The 16,073-nt window shown below is 36.8% G+C and overlaps 2 protein-coding genes across 2 annotated transcripts; one reads left to right on the top strand and one right to left on the bottom strand.

Moving 5' to 3' along the window:
• Positions 1-304: 304 nt before the first annotated feature.
• On the bottom strand, positions 305-1,012 carry LOC122074678 (peptidyl-prolyl cis-trans isomerase-like). Its single transcript, XM_042639618.1, has one exon. The coding sequence runs from the start codon at positions 992-994 to the stop codon at positions 449-451; it is 546 nt and encodes a 181-aa protein (XP_042495552.1). The 5' UTR covers positions 995-1,012; the 3' UTR covers positions 305-448.
• A 4,058-nt stretch (positions 1,013-5,070) lies between these two features.
• LOC122073702 (tubulin beta chain-like) lies at positions 5,071-9,362 on the top strand. The gene is made up of 3 exons (XM_042638326.1): positions 5,071-5,598; positions 8,048-8,317; positions 8,414-9,362. The coding sequence occupies exons 1-3, from the start codon at positions 5,202-5,204 to the stop codon at positions 9,094-9,096; spliced, it is 1,350 nt and encodes a 449-aa protein (XP_042494260.1). The 5' UTR covers positions 5,071-5,201; the 3' UTR covers positions 9,097-9,362.
• The last annotated feature ends 6,711 nt before the right edge of the window (positions 9,363-16,073 follow it).

The following is a 16,073-nucleotide window of genomic DNA, read 5'->3' as shown; positions in this document are numbered from 1 at the left end:
GAAGCAGTGTTTAACGCCCTTACCAACCTTATCTATAAAGATCCACCGATCTTAACATCAAGCGATGTAACAGAAACATCAACCATTACAATAGAAATATGCTCTATCATTTATTCAGTGAGTTTGGATCAAGTCCTCGTAGAGTGTTTGATCCCACCCGTTATAAGAAAAAGAAAGATTAAGTGGATTCGTGTCTAAACTCATGGTAGAAGAGAGAAATCTCTTATACCAAGGATCAGAATTAAATCAAACTATCGTACAACCACTACAAAAAATGCGTGGAATCGATATCTGACATGAAATATAGAAGGAAAATTCTCTCTAGATCTCAAAATATAACCATCATCTTGTCCCATAACAACAAGAAAGAGAATAAGCTAAACACAAGAACATAAACTTCACTATAGATCTACAGAAGACGATGTTATAACAAGGAAGATCCAAGAGACTATTCATTATTTTCTTGGGGAATCTGACCACAATCAACTATCACAACAGGCTTGGAAGTCCTACCACTCCTGGAACCGACTTCCTCGATCAACGTAAGCACTTCAATACCCTGAGTAACATGTCCGAACACCACATGCTTCCCATCAAGCCACTGAGTCTTAGCAAAACAAATGAAGAACTGAGATCCATTCAAATTCGGTTCAGAACTAGCCATGGACAGTATACCAGGTCCTGTATGCTTCCTCACGTAGTTCTCGTCGGGGAATTTATAACCGTAAATCGACTCACCGCCGGTACCATTTCCGGCGGTGAAATCTCCACCTTGACACATGAAACGAGGGATCACACGATGGAACGTCGAACCCTTATAGTGTAAGGGCTTGCCGCTTTCGTCTTCTTTCTCTCCTGTACACAAAGCACGGAAGTTTTCGGCCGTAATAGGTGTTACGTCGGCATAGAGTTCGAACACTATGCGGCCAACAGGAGTGTCGCCGATTGAAATGTCGAAAAACACCCGGGGATTATTTCTCACTACAATGGCCATTTTCGACAAAAAAGCCAAGAAAACACACTAGGGTGACTCATCGTTCTGGACTTGGAGCTTCTTATATATATTTCTCGAATTAATCTTGGCCGTTGAACTGAACACGTGTCAATGACGATGGTGGAATGGTAATCATAGTTAGAATTTGACTCGGGTACATGGTTAACTGTGAAAATGGAAATTAGAAATTAGCCATTAATCCATTTGTTAATTTATTAATTTATTCGTGTAAGATCGAAGACTGATAAACGGTGGATGATCTGCCGTACACGTGTAACCCTAAAGCTCTAGAGTTACACTTATACATTCCAGAGGTTTATGAGTTGTTTTCGCTAAAAACAAGGAATTTTTTGAGTTGTAATCCTGTAGATACGGAGATTGCCTCACTTTTTTCCGTGGGTGCCCGTGTGGAGTTGGACATTTCCTTTGACGGAGTTATGGATAAGTGAGTACTGGACCCACTGGTAGTGGGAAGTGGAGAGTGTAAGGGAGATAAAAAGAAAGAAAGTGAAATTAAATTAATATTAAAATGGAAATTTTGTAATTATTATTTAACATAATTGTGTAATTCAAAATTCAAATTTAAACTACAATTATTACATTATTACATTTTTTTTTTAATTTCCTTTGATTTGAAAATAAAAATAGAGTTCATAATCTAAAAATATAAATATAAAATATGGCAAGAGTCTAATGTATTACAAAATTTTTCCTTTTACTTTATAAATCAATTTCATTTTCCTAGCTTTCCATGGAGCCTATGGGGTATTAAGCATATCATGCATTTGAAAGGAGAACAATGCTTCCAACTCCAACAGTCTAACCTGCGAACTGCCATGGTAATTAGATTGATATGTCGCAAAATATGACTTCATTGCTTCGAGGTTCTAGGCATTAACTTACTAATCGAGCTGATTGTAGTTCAAAATACAATAATTGTATTGACCATGCTATCAAGGACGTTTTATCATCTAGTAGATTAGTTTTTTCAATTTTAGCAAATTTCTAAGAAGGACATAAATTGTGAGTTATGAGATTAGTAATGTAACTATTAGTATTTTACTTAAGGGATGGGGATCATTATGTGGCTCTTGCACCAATGTGGGGGGGGGGGAATGAGAGCTTATGCTAGGGCATCCAATAAGAATGAGATTTTTCATTTTATGAGGGTCATATCACTTCTCTTGTGTTCGGGCATATATAGGCTCCATGCAGGTTAGCAACCTTTTTTTTCTCTTTGTTTTATTTTTTGGTCCTTATATTTTATATTTTATATGATAATTAACATTTTCTAGTAAGAAAAATCTGAAAGAACTACAAACAATGAATAGCCTCTAGTACATTAATAATCAAGTATAAATATGTAAATCTACCAAAAAAAAAAAAGTATAAATATGTAGAAATCCAAGTGCCACCGTAAATAATCTTTTATTAATAATAATCTAAAATTTGCTCATAAATTGTGTTTACTTATCTAGCTTTACTTTATATTATATTGTTTAAATTAATATTTGATTTAATGATCTTTCGAGTAAATATTTCAATTTGTTAAGTAATACGAATAATGCTAGGAAGCATACGTCTTTGCATAAATGCAAATTATAACTCGGATAATGCTAGAGTAATACAAAAAATACATTGAGCAGAATATAAAATATGTGTGTGTTGTTTTTTTTGTCAAAAACAAAGAAATATATTAGATAATTCAAATGTCAAGACATTGTATCATTATCCTATAGAACTAAAGTACGTCCTAAACTAATATTTGTTCCCAACTTCCATAGATAAAGCATAGGACCTGTTTCAAATTTATCTTTATAAAAAAAATTAATACAGCCAAACTTAGAATAAATTTTTCAAAAAGTCCCAATAGTAAACAAAGGCCAACTGTTTCTCATAGGATTTGAAATAAGTTGAAGAGTGTTTTTTGTGGAAACTTAGACTTCAGTGATATTCCAACCCTAGCTTTAACCAATTTTAATCCCTGCAAAACACCCAAGGTTTCAATTTCCTCCACCGATGTTATAGAAGTAACCCCAACTTGATAGTCTGAAATTTGCCTTGAGATAGAATTTTACAAATCCAGCTTGACTCTATGTCCAAAACGTTAGCTATACTAATACATACTATTATGTGATATGGCAAAAAAGGAAGAGGCAAGTACAAGTATTGAATTATACTGTTTTCGGGATCATCTGCTAAAAATAAGACAACACCGAAAGTGTTAGTATTGGGAAGCAAATTTGACTCCGAACTCCAACGTAAAATATTATTAAGAACTAACATAGGATCGGGTCAGTATTTTGTTTGATAATGATATTTCTATGCCACCATAAGGAACACCATAAGAAACAAACTGTTACTGCCGTGATACTGAACATCCAACTCCTGTTTGATTTAATCAAATCCACACAAGAATAGAAATATTTTACAAAATCAATAAGAGAATGTGCTTGAACCAACTTGGGCCTTAGACCAAGAGGACCACTTGCCCAAATCATGTCAGAAAACTCACAGAGAAATAAAAGATGAAAAATTAATTCGATTTCCTGTCAAGAAAAAAAGCACAAGAAGTGTCAATCGGTAACCAATTACCAATTACCTTCCTAACCAGAATGCTATTGAGCAACATCCGCCGCAAGAAAAATTTAAATTTAGGATGGATGTATAATTTCTAGAAAAAGGTCCACCAATGTGGAGGAAGTGATGTAATAGAATTTGTTGAATTACGTAGCATAGGGGCATTGTGAACTCCAGTGATGAAATGAGCAACACCTTTAGTAGAGAAAACCACCATTTTGTAAAATGGAATAAAACCAAACATCAGTTCCAGATGAAAAAGGAGATTTTTTGAACTTCATGCATAACGGATTAGTGAATAAAGTTATTTAGGGAAATTTCATTCCAACAATTTTCAAAACTCATCCTGTTAACTGTAAATTTTTATCACGAAATCAGTGAGGATAAGAGAATGGAATTATTAAGGAGGGTTGGAATCCAAAGATCACACTAAGAGAAACCAATTTAATAGAAACCATGCTTTTAAGCGTAGGAAGAATTGAGAAAATACTATTCTAGATCCATGATCCTCTCTTTTTCAAAGTCGCAGGGTCAAATACAGATGAATTATGGAAATATTTTGTCCTAATGGTTTTCATCCATAGAGAATCCCTTTCATTAAACAGCCACCAGCCTAATTTTAAAAGAAGAGCTTTATTGTGAGTATAAGCATCATGGAGACTATGATATTTGATAGGGGAGCAAACTCTTTTTTAGGATATAAGATGAGCCTTTTTTCAACCGGCATTGGAGCCATTCCAGAGTCTAGAAAAAATAGAATCAATCTTGTGGCAAATTTTTTGAGGAAGAGCGAAACAAGACATCCAATATGAAGGATAGAATATAAAACCAATTGAACAAAGGATCTTAATTTCTCATGATTGGGTCTCCTAAAAATTCTATCTTGAAAGAAGCTCCAAAAATTTAGAAACATGCTAGTTACGAATAGAACTGGATTAGGCTGGGCTAGCCAGAGTTGGGCTTAAAATGCTCAAATACTTATATCTTGAAGTTGAACTTAGGGGTGTCTACAGAAGAGGGAGGGTAAGGCACAATTGGGTGAGGGTGGGCTTGACATTAATAGGTCACTGCCAGTGGACTTAGATGGGGCCTGCGAAAGGGAATGGTCTAGGCGGATCCATGTTGATATCGTTTACACTAATGGGATAAACGTTACCGTCTAATCCAGGTTGATATTGTATTAATATTAACTGATACCGATAAAATACAGATACAAATACAGATATTGATATCAATATCGAGATCGATTACTTAAACCATGGTTTGAATAGAGACCGCTTTCTTAACAAAAAAAAAAACCACTTCCGATTCAATCACCGATTTGACTTGGGTTCACGCCAATTCCTGCTGATTCGGATCGATTATTGCCGATCCGGATCAGAATCGGTCTCTTTGAACCGTGCGTTACTGTTTGTTCGAAAATGTCCCGTCGCTCAATTATTGCCGAATCTTTAATGTGTCTCTCCACACCGCCTATTTATAGCTTTGCCAACTGTCTTCGGAATTGCTCGCAAAGAAAAAGGTCGGAAGAACCCTTCCGGCCCCGGCCTCTCCAGACCCCAAAGCTAAATCTGAAAAGCCAGAGCCCTAGCAAAAATTCCTCGAGAGTGAAGAAAATCGAGAGATCATGAGAGAAATCCTTCACGTTCAAGGTGGACAATGTGGGAACCAGATCGGAGCCAAGTTCTGGGAAGTGATCTGTGACGAACATGGCGTCGATCCCACTGGTAGATTCAATGGCGGATTGTCGGATCTGCAACTCGAGAGGATCAATGTCTACTACAATGAGGCTTCTGGTGGGAGATACGTTCCTAGGGCTGTTCTTATGGATCTGGAGCCCGGCACTATGGATAGCATCAGATCTGGACCTTATGGTCAGATCTTCCGCCCCGATAATTTCGTCTTCGGACAATCTGGTGCCGGAAATAACTGGGCCAAGGGACATTACACTGAAGGAGCGGAGTTGATCGATTCTGTTCTTGATGTTGTTCGTAAAGAGGCTGAAAACTGTGATTGTTTGCAAGGTATCAGCTTCAATATCATTCTTATCTGTTTCATTTAAGTGACATTTCGTGGTTTTGTTTTGATTCTTTCTTCTGTAAATGAACTTTGTGTTGGATGAGAGATCTTTCAAATTTGCATTCTTTTATCTTACGGAGCCTCTGATCCAGATTGCGATTTATCTAAAGTTTGGAGTGGAATATGAGATCTGCTGGTGTACGTTTTGATTTGTTTTTCTTCATCGAAATACTGGAATTTAGAGGATTGACCTCAATTCCGATATTATATTTTAGAAGTTTCTACAGATTTCACAGAGGATGCGCTTTCTCCGAAATCTTAACCAAGTTCGACCATTTTGAGGGAGATCAATGCTGTGTCGTTATGTATTTATTCTTCATGATTTGCTTAGTTGTGATCTTGAGTCTAATTGCAGGGATGAAACTTCTCGGCTTTGTATATGATGTTCTGATGGATGGCTGAGACTAATGTGATTTCTGTTTCGATCTCATTCTTTTCCTTGGTTTCCACCTTTATGTGAAGTCCTCTTGTTGCAAATTCATAAACATAATGTGATTCTGTCTGAAATTGTTGGAACCTTGATGCACAATATTTGAAGTATTGTTTCTATTTCTAAGTATTTCTGTTAGAGTTCCAATTATTTGCTCCTTGAACATCTGGATCTGGTACTAAGGATCATTACGCCTCGTCTTTTCTCTTCCTCTGTTTTGATTTGTATTTCTTTTGTGCTTCTTGTTCTCCTTATGCCTTTCATTGCATCTTCCTGTAGTACTTAGAGCCATCCATATTATTGTGTATTGTGTTCTCCTCCTAGTCTTGAGGGGGGGGGGGGGAAGAGATCTGCCTGTTGTAACAGAATGCTATGCTGAAACCATGCAAGTAATCTCAGATTACAATATCCCAACTCTTCGAGTAGCTTCTCATCTTACATTGATCTTTGGTCCTTTGAAGATGACGATTAACCCAACGGATCATCATTCATGGAGTTCATATGATTTCACAATGTTACTTATAGGTTTGTCATCCCTAATAACCTTTTTTCGAACAAATTTTTCTGTGCTAGTCATTCAGTTGTAAAATGCGTGAATATTTTCAAGATATTGTTGAGGTCCACTACAACTAGCAGGGCCTATGTGTGTGTGTTTTTGTGTGTGTATGTGATCCTAGCGAGAGTCATCCCACTGTACTTTTAATAGTCATGGATTTATAGCTAAATAATGCTGTGTTATTCTGATAGTGAACCAAAGCATAGCATCTCACAGCATCAACATCTTTGGGTCTGTTTGATAACGTTTCAGAAAACTGTTTTTTGTGATTTTTGATAACAAAATTTTCGCTTTTAAAAACAAATAGTGTTATTATTTTTTAAAACAGAGAAGGGTTTTCAACCCAGTTTTATTATTTTTACACTAAAGTTTCAAGGAATGCAATATTTCCCATGGAAAATAATGGGATAACTATGTCATTTAACTTTAAAAATATAAGACCCCACTCCAACCTTTTCTTATCTTCCTCTCCCCAAACCTCTCACATGTCACATGTCACATTGACCACCCCTCTTACTCATCTTCAGTCCACATTTCTCTCTCTGTCCCTTTCAAGCCAAGTCTGGCCATTTTGAGCAGGCACTTGGTATGGTTCAGGTTCTAACATCCCAGCCCAAAATTGGAATGCGTTGGGCTTGAACCGGGGATAAATGATTTTTCAAGCTGGGTTGGGTTTTCAAAAGATTTTTCGAAGGTTATAAAAAGAGAAATACATAATTCAAGAACGCCACAATTTTGGTGGTTTTTTTTATATGTTTTTCAAAGGTAACAAAAAATGAAATACATAATTCATAAGAGCCACAAATTGTTTTTCTGTTTTTGAAGAAAAATGGGAAATCGTTATCTCAGATGATCCCATCCTTTTTTTTCAGCAATTTGACCTTTTAGCATGAAAACTAGGGTAAAGGAAGCTATCATTACAGAGCAAGGTGGGTAGGTTGGACAATCTCTACAGAAGGATTAACATTGAAAATTTATATGGTAGAACTTATAAAGGTATATTTTATCATGACCATATATGAATTGATAAACATAGTCCTTTGATGCATGCAAAAAATTGGACCAGACAGACTAGTGACTAGACCACTCTTGGTCCAGCTCTTGTAGAAGTCATATTTTTTGGTGGACTAAGAAGAGAGGTCAACATGAACAGTTTCTTTACTAAAATTGGGCTTAATGAAACGTTCAGTGCACTCCCAATTTGTTACTGTTTGGAGAGTATGAAGGCCTTGTGCAGAAGTCTTGTTTTGAGCATTTGGTCAGAGGTTTGTTTGTTGGTTTGCCTATAAATTTTGGGCATAGACAAAGTTTTATTGCTTTGTTCGGGGTGGTGACTAATAAATAATATTTGTTAATTACTGCTGGTTTGCTAATCTCACTTCCCGTATCCGTGGCTTCTTTTGGCCAGGTTTTCAGGTATGTCATTCCCTTGGAGGAGGCACAGGGTCTGGGATGGGAACCCTCCTGATATCGAAGATCAGGGAGGAGTACCCTGATAGGATGATGCTTACATTCTCGGTCTTCCCCTCTCCAAAGGTCTCTGACACAGTCGTGGAGCCCTACAATGCCACCCTGTCTGTGCATCAATTGGTGGAGAATGCAGATGAATGCATGGTCCTAGATAATGAAGCACTCTATGACATCTGCTTTAGGACCCTGAAGCTCAGCACTCCAAGCTGTAAGTTTCGTATCATAATCGGTTGCTTATCTAAACAGCACCACACTGAAATTGACTTCCACACTTAATGGCCTTAATGTACTTTCTTGTTTGCAGTTGGAGACCTGAACCACTTGATTTCAGCCACTATGAGTGGTGTGACATGCTGTCTGAGGTTCCCAGGTCAGTTGAACTCAGACTTGAGGAAACTGGCGGTAAACCTTATTCCATTCCCACGTCTACACTTCTTCATGGTGGGGTTTTCTCCACTCACCTCCCGTGGGTCGCAGCACTACATCTCTCTAACTGTACCAGAGCTGACCCAGCAAATGTGGGATGCAAAGAACATGATGTGTGCAGCAGACCCTCGACATGGACGCTACCTGACTGCCTCCGCCATGTTCAGGGGAAAGATGAGCACCAAGGAAGTTGATGAGCAGATGATTAATGTGCAGAATAAGAACTCGTCGTATTTTGTGGAGTGGATCCCCAACAATGTGAAGTCGAGTGTGTGTGACATCCCCCCAACAGGGCTAAAGATGGCGTCTACTTTTATTGGGAACTCAACTTCAATTCAGGAGATGTTCAGGAGGGTGAGTGAGCAATTCACTGCGATGTTCCGGCGCAAGGCTTTCTTGCACTGGTACACTGGGGAAGGAATGGATGAGATGGAGTTCACAGAGGCAGAGAGCAACATGAATGATTTAGTGTCAGAATACCAGCAGTACCAGGATGCCACTGCTGAGGATGATGAGGAAGGTGAATATGAGGAGGGACTCGAAGATAACTACGAGGGCTGAATGAGATGGTAGCAACTATTTTGAAATTGGAATCAGTTCTTTCATATGATGGGTTTCCCTACCAATCATTTGATCGTATATCTGTGTGGAAGCTGCTGCTTATTCTTTTCCAGTGGTCCTTTTCTTCTTATGCTGCTACTATTATTCTGCTTTGGTGTGACAACTTTGTGTGTTACAATTTTAAGCTGCTTTTGAATAAGGAACCGTTCCGAGCTCTCATTGGTATAATTTACATTTCTATTTGTCGATGCGTTTTTATTTTTGCAGGTGTTTTGTATGATTTGCCTTTATTGCCTTATTTTTATTTAATATAAATTAAAATTTATAAATAGTTGATGAGCTCTTTATGGTTTATCCAGATCAAATATTTTGATTTTTATGCAATTTACTACCATCAAGGAGCTCTTTCTTCCTCTCAAATTTGAGGGACAGTGCTTTCATTTTATGTTCTGAGGAAGCAACCCAGTGCACAAGCTCCTGCTACTGTAAAGTTTGGGAGGGGTAAATGTACACAACCTTACACCTCTTATATCGTAGGAGTTTGTTTTCAAGTTTTGAACCTATAACTAATATGTTGCATTGTTGTGATAGTACAACTTAATGTCTTAACCATTGTGAAATATATTCTTTCTTTTTATTAGACCACATCACCATCACCACACCCATGTGGTTTTGTTACTTGGAAGTTGAAGCTTATTGGCAAATTATTTTTTCATCGTATCATTTTTCTAACCGTATTTGGGCTACAGAGTCATTAGGTAAACGTACTGAAACATTTCAAGCTTCTTCTGCTCTGCATCTCTTTGATTCCTTTCTTCATGATAATTCGATCAATAGAGTTGAGAAGCATTCTATATTTGTTATTGTTGCTATAACTTGTTACTTTGTATGGTTAGCTTGCCATCAGTGCAATTTCCTATGTTTTCCCCGTAACTCCTTAGCAATTCTTGATTACATCCATTGTTGGGTTATTGATTTGGCTATCCTAGCCAATGTTGAGTTATTATATACATCTGAGGACAATGACTCAGAAAAGGAAGTCTTACGTGAGACTCTATGCTCTTTATCATTTTTAATGTGTTTTTAATTGGAAGAAAGGTTTGCATTCCCAAACATAATTAGTAAAAATGGGAACGATAAAAAAAAAACAAAAAACAAAAATAGATGTTATAGGTTTTACATGGTAAAAGATTTTGAATGATGCAGTCAAATAAACGGTCAAAAAAACAGAGAACGGTAAAAAACATAAAATAGACAGTACAAGTTTTTAAACGTGTATATTTTAAATAAATGGGACAAAAAAAACAGCAGTTAATTCATTTAAATAAAGCAATTATTACATGAATATCTACATCTATACAATATCTAACATTGATGCACATATATCCCATGTCTCATTATAAGTGCTAAAACATATAATTGAATTTCATCAAATATCAATTCCAAATTCATAGACCACACATGTCCAAAGTCTTATCGAGCAATATGACTTGACTATGATGTTGTTCATTGTTATCAATATAGTCCACACACTGATATTGAGTTGACGGTGATACCATGAGAAATATAGGCCACTAAGTTAGCTTCAATTTGGAGAAGGAATCAAGATGATTAAAGTATGGGAGTGAGAGATATGATCAATTAAGTAGACATTATGTTCAACAAGTCAAGTCTTTAGTAAAAAAAATAATACGTTTAAATGAGTTTTAAACGTGTTTAGAATGGGAGTGCTTGCCATTTGTAGTTTTTTCCTGTATCTTTAGAAAATATACAGAAAAACGTGTTTTAAACGAAAAAAATAAAAACGTATTTAAAACGGAGTTTAAAACATGTTTTTGCTAACAATGAACGGACCATGTAAAGTGGAAGAAAAGCAAACTTCCAAATTATGAGGGGTCCAAACTTTATCGAAAATTCAGTTAAACTGGTTGGAAAATTTTGAAATTCTAAACCAACAAACATTTAATGATTGGAATCCCATTATTTCAAGAAATTTGCTGTACCTAATCAACTGAAAAGAAGAAAAATCTGAAGTACCCATGCCAATCACTGTGTGTGTGGGGGGTGGGGGGAGGTTTACACTCCCCTCCCACTTTACCTAAATATCATGTTTAAAACATAACAGCACCTTCCCCTAAGGTTTTTAAATCCTAACAGGCGTCCTAATGATCCGTAACAATGTTAGATATGAAAGTGAAAATACAAATTTACCCTTCCTTTCTCTCTCACTCTCTCCACTGGTTTTAGGTTTCAACTTTCAAGATTCAAGTTTTAGGGTTTCCCAACAATCTTCCTCTGCAAGGTGAAAGGCGAGCTTCTATTCAGAAGCTAAGCTCGCCTGAACCATGCCCAACTTTTGTCTCCTTTTCTCATGCCTCCTCCTTGTTCCCATCCGTTCCCATTCCGATTCATTGTCACATTTTCTCTGGCTTTCTGAAACCACCGTTGATCTCTACGCCGAAACGTCCCAGCCTTTCACCTGCCTTGTAAATTGCTTTTGAACCACCAATCCCGTCTGCGGCGTCGATGGGATCACCTACTGGAGTGGCTGCGCTGATTCTTTTTGTGCTGGTACCCGTGTCACGAAATTCGGGTTTCGCAAAGTAGGAAATGGCAGTAGTGGTCCCATCTCTAGATAGGCTCTACTTTTGATTTGTATAGAAATGCAACGAAGAGGAGGAGATAATGGAAAAACAAAAATAAACAATGTATATAGATTTACGAAGTTTACTATCAATGGAAAATAAGGTTACAACGCTTGTCACACATTGCTACAAATATATAATGAAAAACTTTAATCTAGAAAGTACAAATCGGTCCTAAAATAAAAAATTTGAGCAAGACTGGCCCCTACACCTTGTTATGCAAGGGGGACCTCTTGCTCCCTTGCAATCCCCACTGCCAGCTAACTGATTAGTGGGACCGTCATTCTACTTGTCGAGACGTACAAGACATCATACACCAATAATGTACAGCTCATCATTGTAGGGTTTATGATCTTGTTCAAGTTTTCTGATTTTCTTATTTCAGAGAAAAGGCAAATTGATGTATGCTTTAGTTCCTTTTTTGTTTTTGTGTTCCTTGAGACTCTCTTTCTGGAGTTGGAGATCATTGTTCGTTCTGAATAAAGGAGTTATGGTTCTTTTTTCAAATTTTCTGTTATTAGTCAATTCATTTCCTGTTCATAGTGATCTGGCTCTTTTTCAATATTCCTCCTCTGCATTCATAGGATGGTGAATGTGATGTAATACTGTAATTGCATCGTAGCAGACAGGGAGTCTTTCCCTTTATGATTAATTAATTGGGTTTTAATGGAATCAAGGGGAATACCTTACCATAGATGTGTTTGGTTACATAATTTGTTAGAAAGTCTTTCTAGTGAATATATATATATATATATATATATATTTTATTGTTTGGTTGTTTTTTGAGTTGGTTCTACATAGATATACTAATTCATTTGTACAATTAAATGTGATTCATCTAAGAAATAAGGTAAATAGCAAAACTAATATTTGACACACATAATCATAGCCCTCATATAAATAGTCCATGTTAAGTCGTGATTTAGCAGAATCACAAAAATCAGGATGGGTAACCAAACCTTTTTCCATAAAATCTTAAAAATAAATACGATTCAACAGAAACACTCTCTATAGACTCATTGCCAAATCTAAAATAAAACTCCAATGAATTATGTAACCTAATACATCCTTAGTCTACCTTCATTTGGTGTACCACTTCGCTGATTTACGATGGTGAGGAGAGGGGTTCAGTGAGGTTCAACGTGAGAGTTCTATCTTCAACCAGCTTCGTAGTGAAGTTCAATGATGAGAGTTCTTCAATGGAGTGTGTTTTAAGTTAGGTTTAATAATAGCCGTAGTTCAAATGAAGAAGATGAGGTCTTGGTCGTCACTTAATACATAACGGAGGGTGATCTTGCAATATGGGTATTATAATGAATAGGTAAGTCTGAGGTCATCATTCAGCCGTGGTAACTCACGGTCTGGGGACGGTAGTTAGAATCTGGAAACATTAGGGTCGAGTGTTAAATTACAATTATGGGGAGGTGAGTGATATTTAGGCAAAGTACAAGGGAAAGGATTGTAATTTCCTAAAATTAAAATAAATTAAAAATAAACTCTCTTTGGCTGCTCCTCAAGACGTTGCTACTGTACATGGGGAGTGTTCCAATGGCCAGATGCAAAGAAGAGAGAGGGAGGCTAGTGCTATGCAAGTTGCGTGATTCTGTAGAGCTCGTAGAACGTCCATTAATGGCGATTGAAGAAATCGATTTAAAGAAGCAGATTAAAAACACATTTCTGAGAATGGGTTTTCAAATTCTTATTAACCCTTTCAACAGAAGGAATCTACAGTTTTGTTTATTTTCCTCTGCTCTCCCGCTTTCAGACATCTTTGTTATTCTTTAGTGTCAAACCCAAAGAGATGACATTTCTCTATGTGCCCTTACTGGTTAAAGCCATGGTGAACTATTGAATGAAGGACTACTATTTTGAATTGACAAAAATATACATGCTAGACTACAGATTTGAAAACTTTGTGACAATTGATGAGCCAAAATGTTCATATAAGATATGACAACGGAACCCACAGCACCAGTTTGGGGAGCTTTGCTCGGTGCTTGTCAGATGTGAAACATGAAACTGGGTTTCTTGAGCTTCGCTATTATGCATCCATCTTGCATTCTTCAATTTTTTTCACCCAATTTTTTTGTTAAGGCCTCAGCTTTTACCTACTTTGTTTGGACTGAGACTCTAGATTCATGTGGTCGACCCCATTAAGCTTTTGTACAGTTATGCTGGTGGAAGAGGAATAGGACAGAAAGAGAGATCGCGATAGGAGGGCAGTTCGACGGTGCGAGGGATTTTTTGCAATACTACCACCATTAAATTTGTAGCTTCTGTTGCAATACGTTCTTGAGTAGCCACTTGTAAACTTTTTTTTTTTTTTTTTTTTTTTTTTTTTTTTTTTTTTTTTTTTTTTATTATTATTATAGAGGTACACAAGAGATGCAACGCCGCCGTTCAGCTAGTCTTCTCTTCCTAGGCGAAAGGCTAAGGAGAGGGACGAGGCAGGGGGTGTAGCTACCCGTTGCTGCTGGCTCCAGTGGCGGGGGAGGTGGTCTGCAGGGGGTGGTGAGGGGGCAAGAGAGAGGACGGATGTGGGTTGTGATGGGGAAGGTTGACAAGGAGAAGGGGAGGGAGAGAGGAAGGAAGGGGAAATTACCAATTAAGTACCCTGACTTTAAAGTTAGCAAATATAGTGGGTTAGGTAAATAAGTCCGTGATGGGATTAGGGGGGAGACTGTGGAATCGAACCCTATCGTATGTATGTATGAGTGGATGGATCAACTAGTGTGTATAGGAGTAGGTGACCATTCGCCCTACTAGCACCCAGTAGGCTGGCCAACGCTTACTAAGATAGTAGATTAAAAAAAAAAATTATGGCCCTATCAACACAATAGTATTTTCTCACATATTTATAATAAATGGATAAAGGTTTTCTTGAGATAGTCCAGATGTGAACCCCATCATTTTCCACCTCTCTATCCACCTATTGTATATGATTGATGAGATTGACTATGGTGAATGAAATGGTGGACCTTAGAAAAACTCCGTCCATAATAAATGATCTGATCCTTTCATGAAATGTAATCTTTCAACAATTTTATATACCTTTTGTCATTGTGCAACCACTTCTCGAGCTGAAAAAACCATGATCATGGCAGGATAGCACATCTCTTCACAGCCACCGGTGAATGAGAATTATTATTTTTCGCCCAGCCATTACTTTGAAAGGATTTTTTTTTCTTCTGGTAAACAGTTTCTTTGTTCATGGCGAAGAGAGTGTATTTCAGATTTTCAATAATAGAGAATGAGAGTTAATGGTGTTATTAATTTTTCCAGGAGTTTAATCACAACGTAAATCACCGTTGCTTCACTTCCATAACAAATATATAGCTAAATCCATTTCTTTTGGGGGTTGAGTTCATGGTTTAAAATACAGTATACGGATCGGACTGAATTGGGTTAAATGAAAAAATGCATTTTTTTTGGTATTGATCAAAGACAGTATTTATTGAAAAATAATAAAAATAAAAACTTCAAAAAAAATTTAGAAAAGGGTAAAAATCAAAATGGGAGCTTTTTTTTTTTTTTAACAAAAAGTTTCAGATTGCATGCAAATAAGTTAGAAACAACAACATAGATTACATCTCTTAACTAATTCGACAAATCATAACCCCGCCCCACATCCCCCCAAAAAAAAAAAAATCCTAACGACCAAAAGTCATTGCAAGAGTAAAAAAAAAAAAAAAAAAAAATGAAAATGGGAAAAAAGCCTGAAAATAGTATGGACGAAGTGGGTGGATTCGGTGAGTGTAGATAAGCATATCTGACCTTCATATCGCAAAAATACTCTATTGGATATTGTGAGAACAAGAAAAAGGGCAAGAATTCCAAAATTTCAAGTTGACAGAAGGAAAAATCATGAGAGATATGCCTTATGAAAAGTTTTCAATTATATATATATATATATATAATTAAAAATAAAATGGATTTTACAGCTTAATTATCATGTCGGATTGTCTGATCCAGAAGCTAATACTGCTACCCACTCCACTATTTACATACCAATTTTTTAAAAAATGGTTGAGGTTGAGAGGGGGGAGGGGGAGGTTCTGAATTTGTAATTCATCCCCCCTCCCAAGGGACAAACTACTGAATAAAGGTATAGTTTCTTGTTTGTTAATATGATTCCCGGCCAGTAGCATCTTGGGACATTAAAATGTAGCAAAAGTATTACTCTTGACTAAGATTCATCTAGGGTCAGGGTACCTCCACCGTTCTATATACATATTTAGGGCATTAATAATATGTCAAGTATATTTTTCCTTTTTAGGTAGAGTTTGTTATTAAGATCTGCAGATCCAACCCCGTTGTCTTGTCCTTAATGGG

The sequence above is a fragment of the Macadamia integrifolia genome, chromosome 3 (assembly GCF_013358625.1).
Source record: "Macadamia integrifolia cultivar HAES 741 chromosome 3, SCU_Mint_v3, whole genome shotgun sequence".
Classification (NCBI taxonomy): domain Eukaryota; kingdom Viridiplantae; phylum Streptophyta; class Magnoliopsida; order Proteales; family Proteaceae; genus Macadamia; species Macadamia integrifolia.
Note: the sequence above shows the minus strand (reverse complement) of the source record. Positions and strands in the feature narration are given on the sequence as shown.

Excerpts from the sequence above, each read along its gene's own strand:
- LOC122074678 (XM_042639618.1), bottom strand. The coding sequence starts at position 994 with ATGGCCATTGTAGTGAGAAATAATCCCCGGGTGTTTTTCGACATTTCA.
- LOC122073702 (XM_042638326.1), top strand. The coding sequence starts at position 5,202 with ATGAGAGAAATCCTTCACGTTCAAGGTGGACAATGTGGGAACCAGATC. Across the intron at positions 5,599-8,047 it reads AAACTGTGATTGTTTGCAAG|GTTTTCAGGTATGTCATTCC; the intron begins GTATCAGCTTCA and ends TCTTTTGGCCAG. Across the intron at positions 8,318-8,413 it reads GAAGCTCAGCACTCCAAGCT|TTGGAGACCTGAACCACTTG; the intron begins GTAAGTTTCGTA and ends TCTTGTTTGCAG.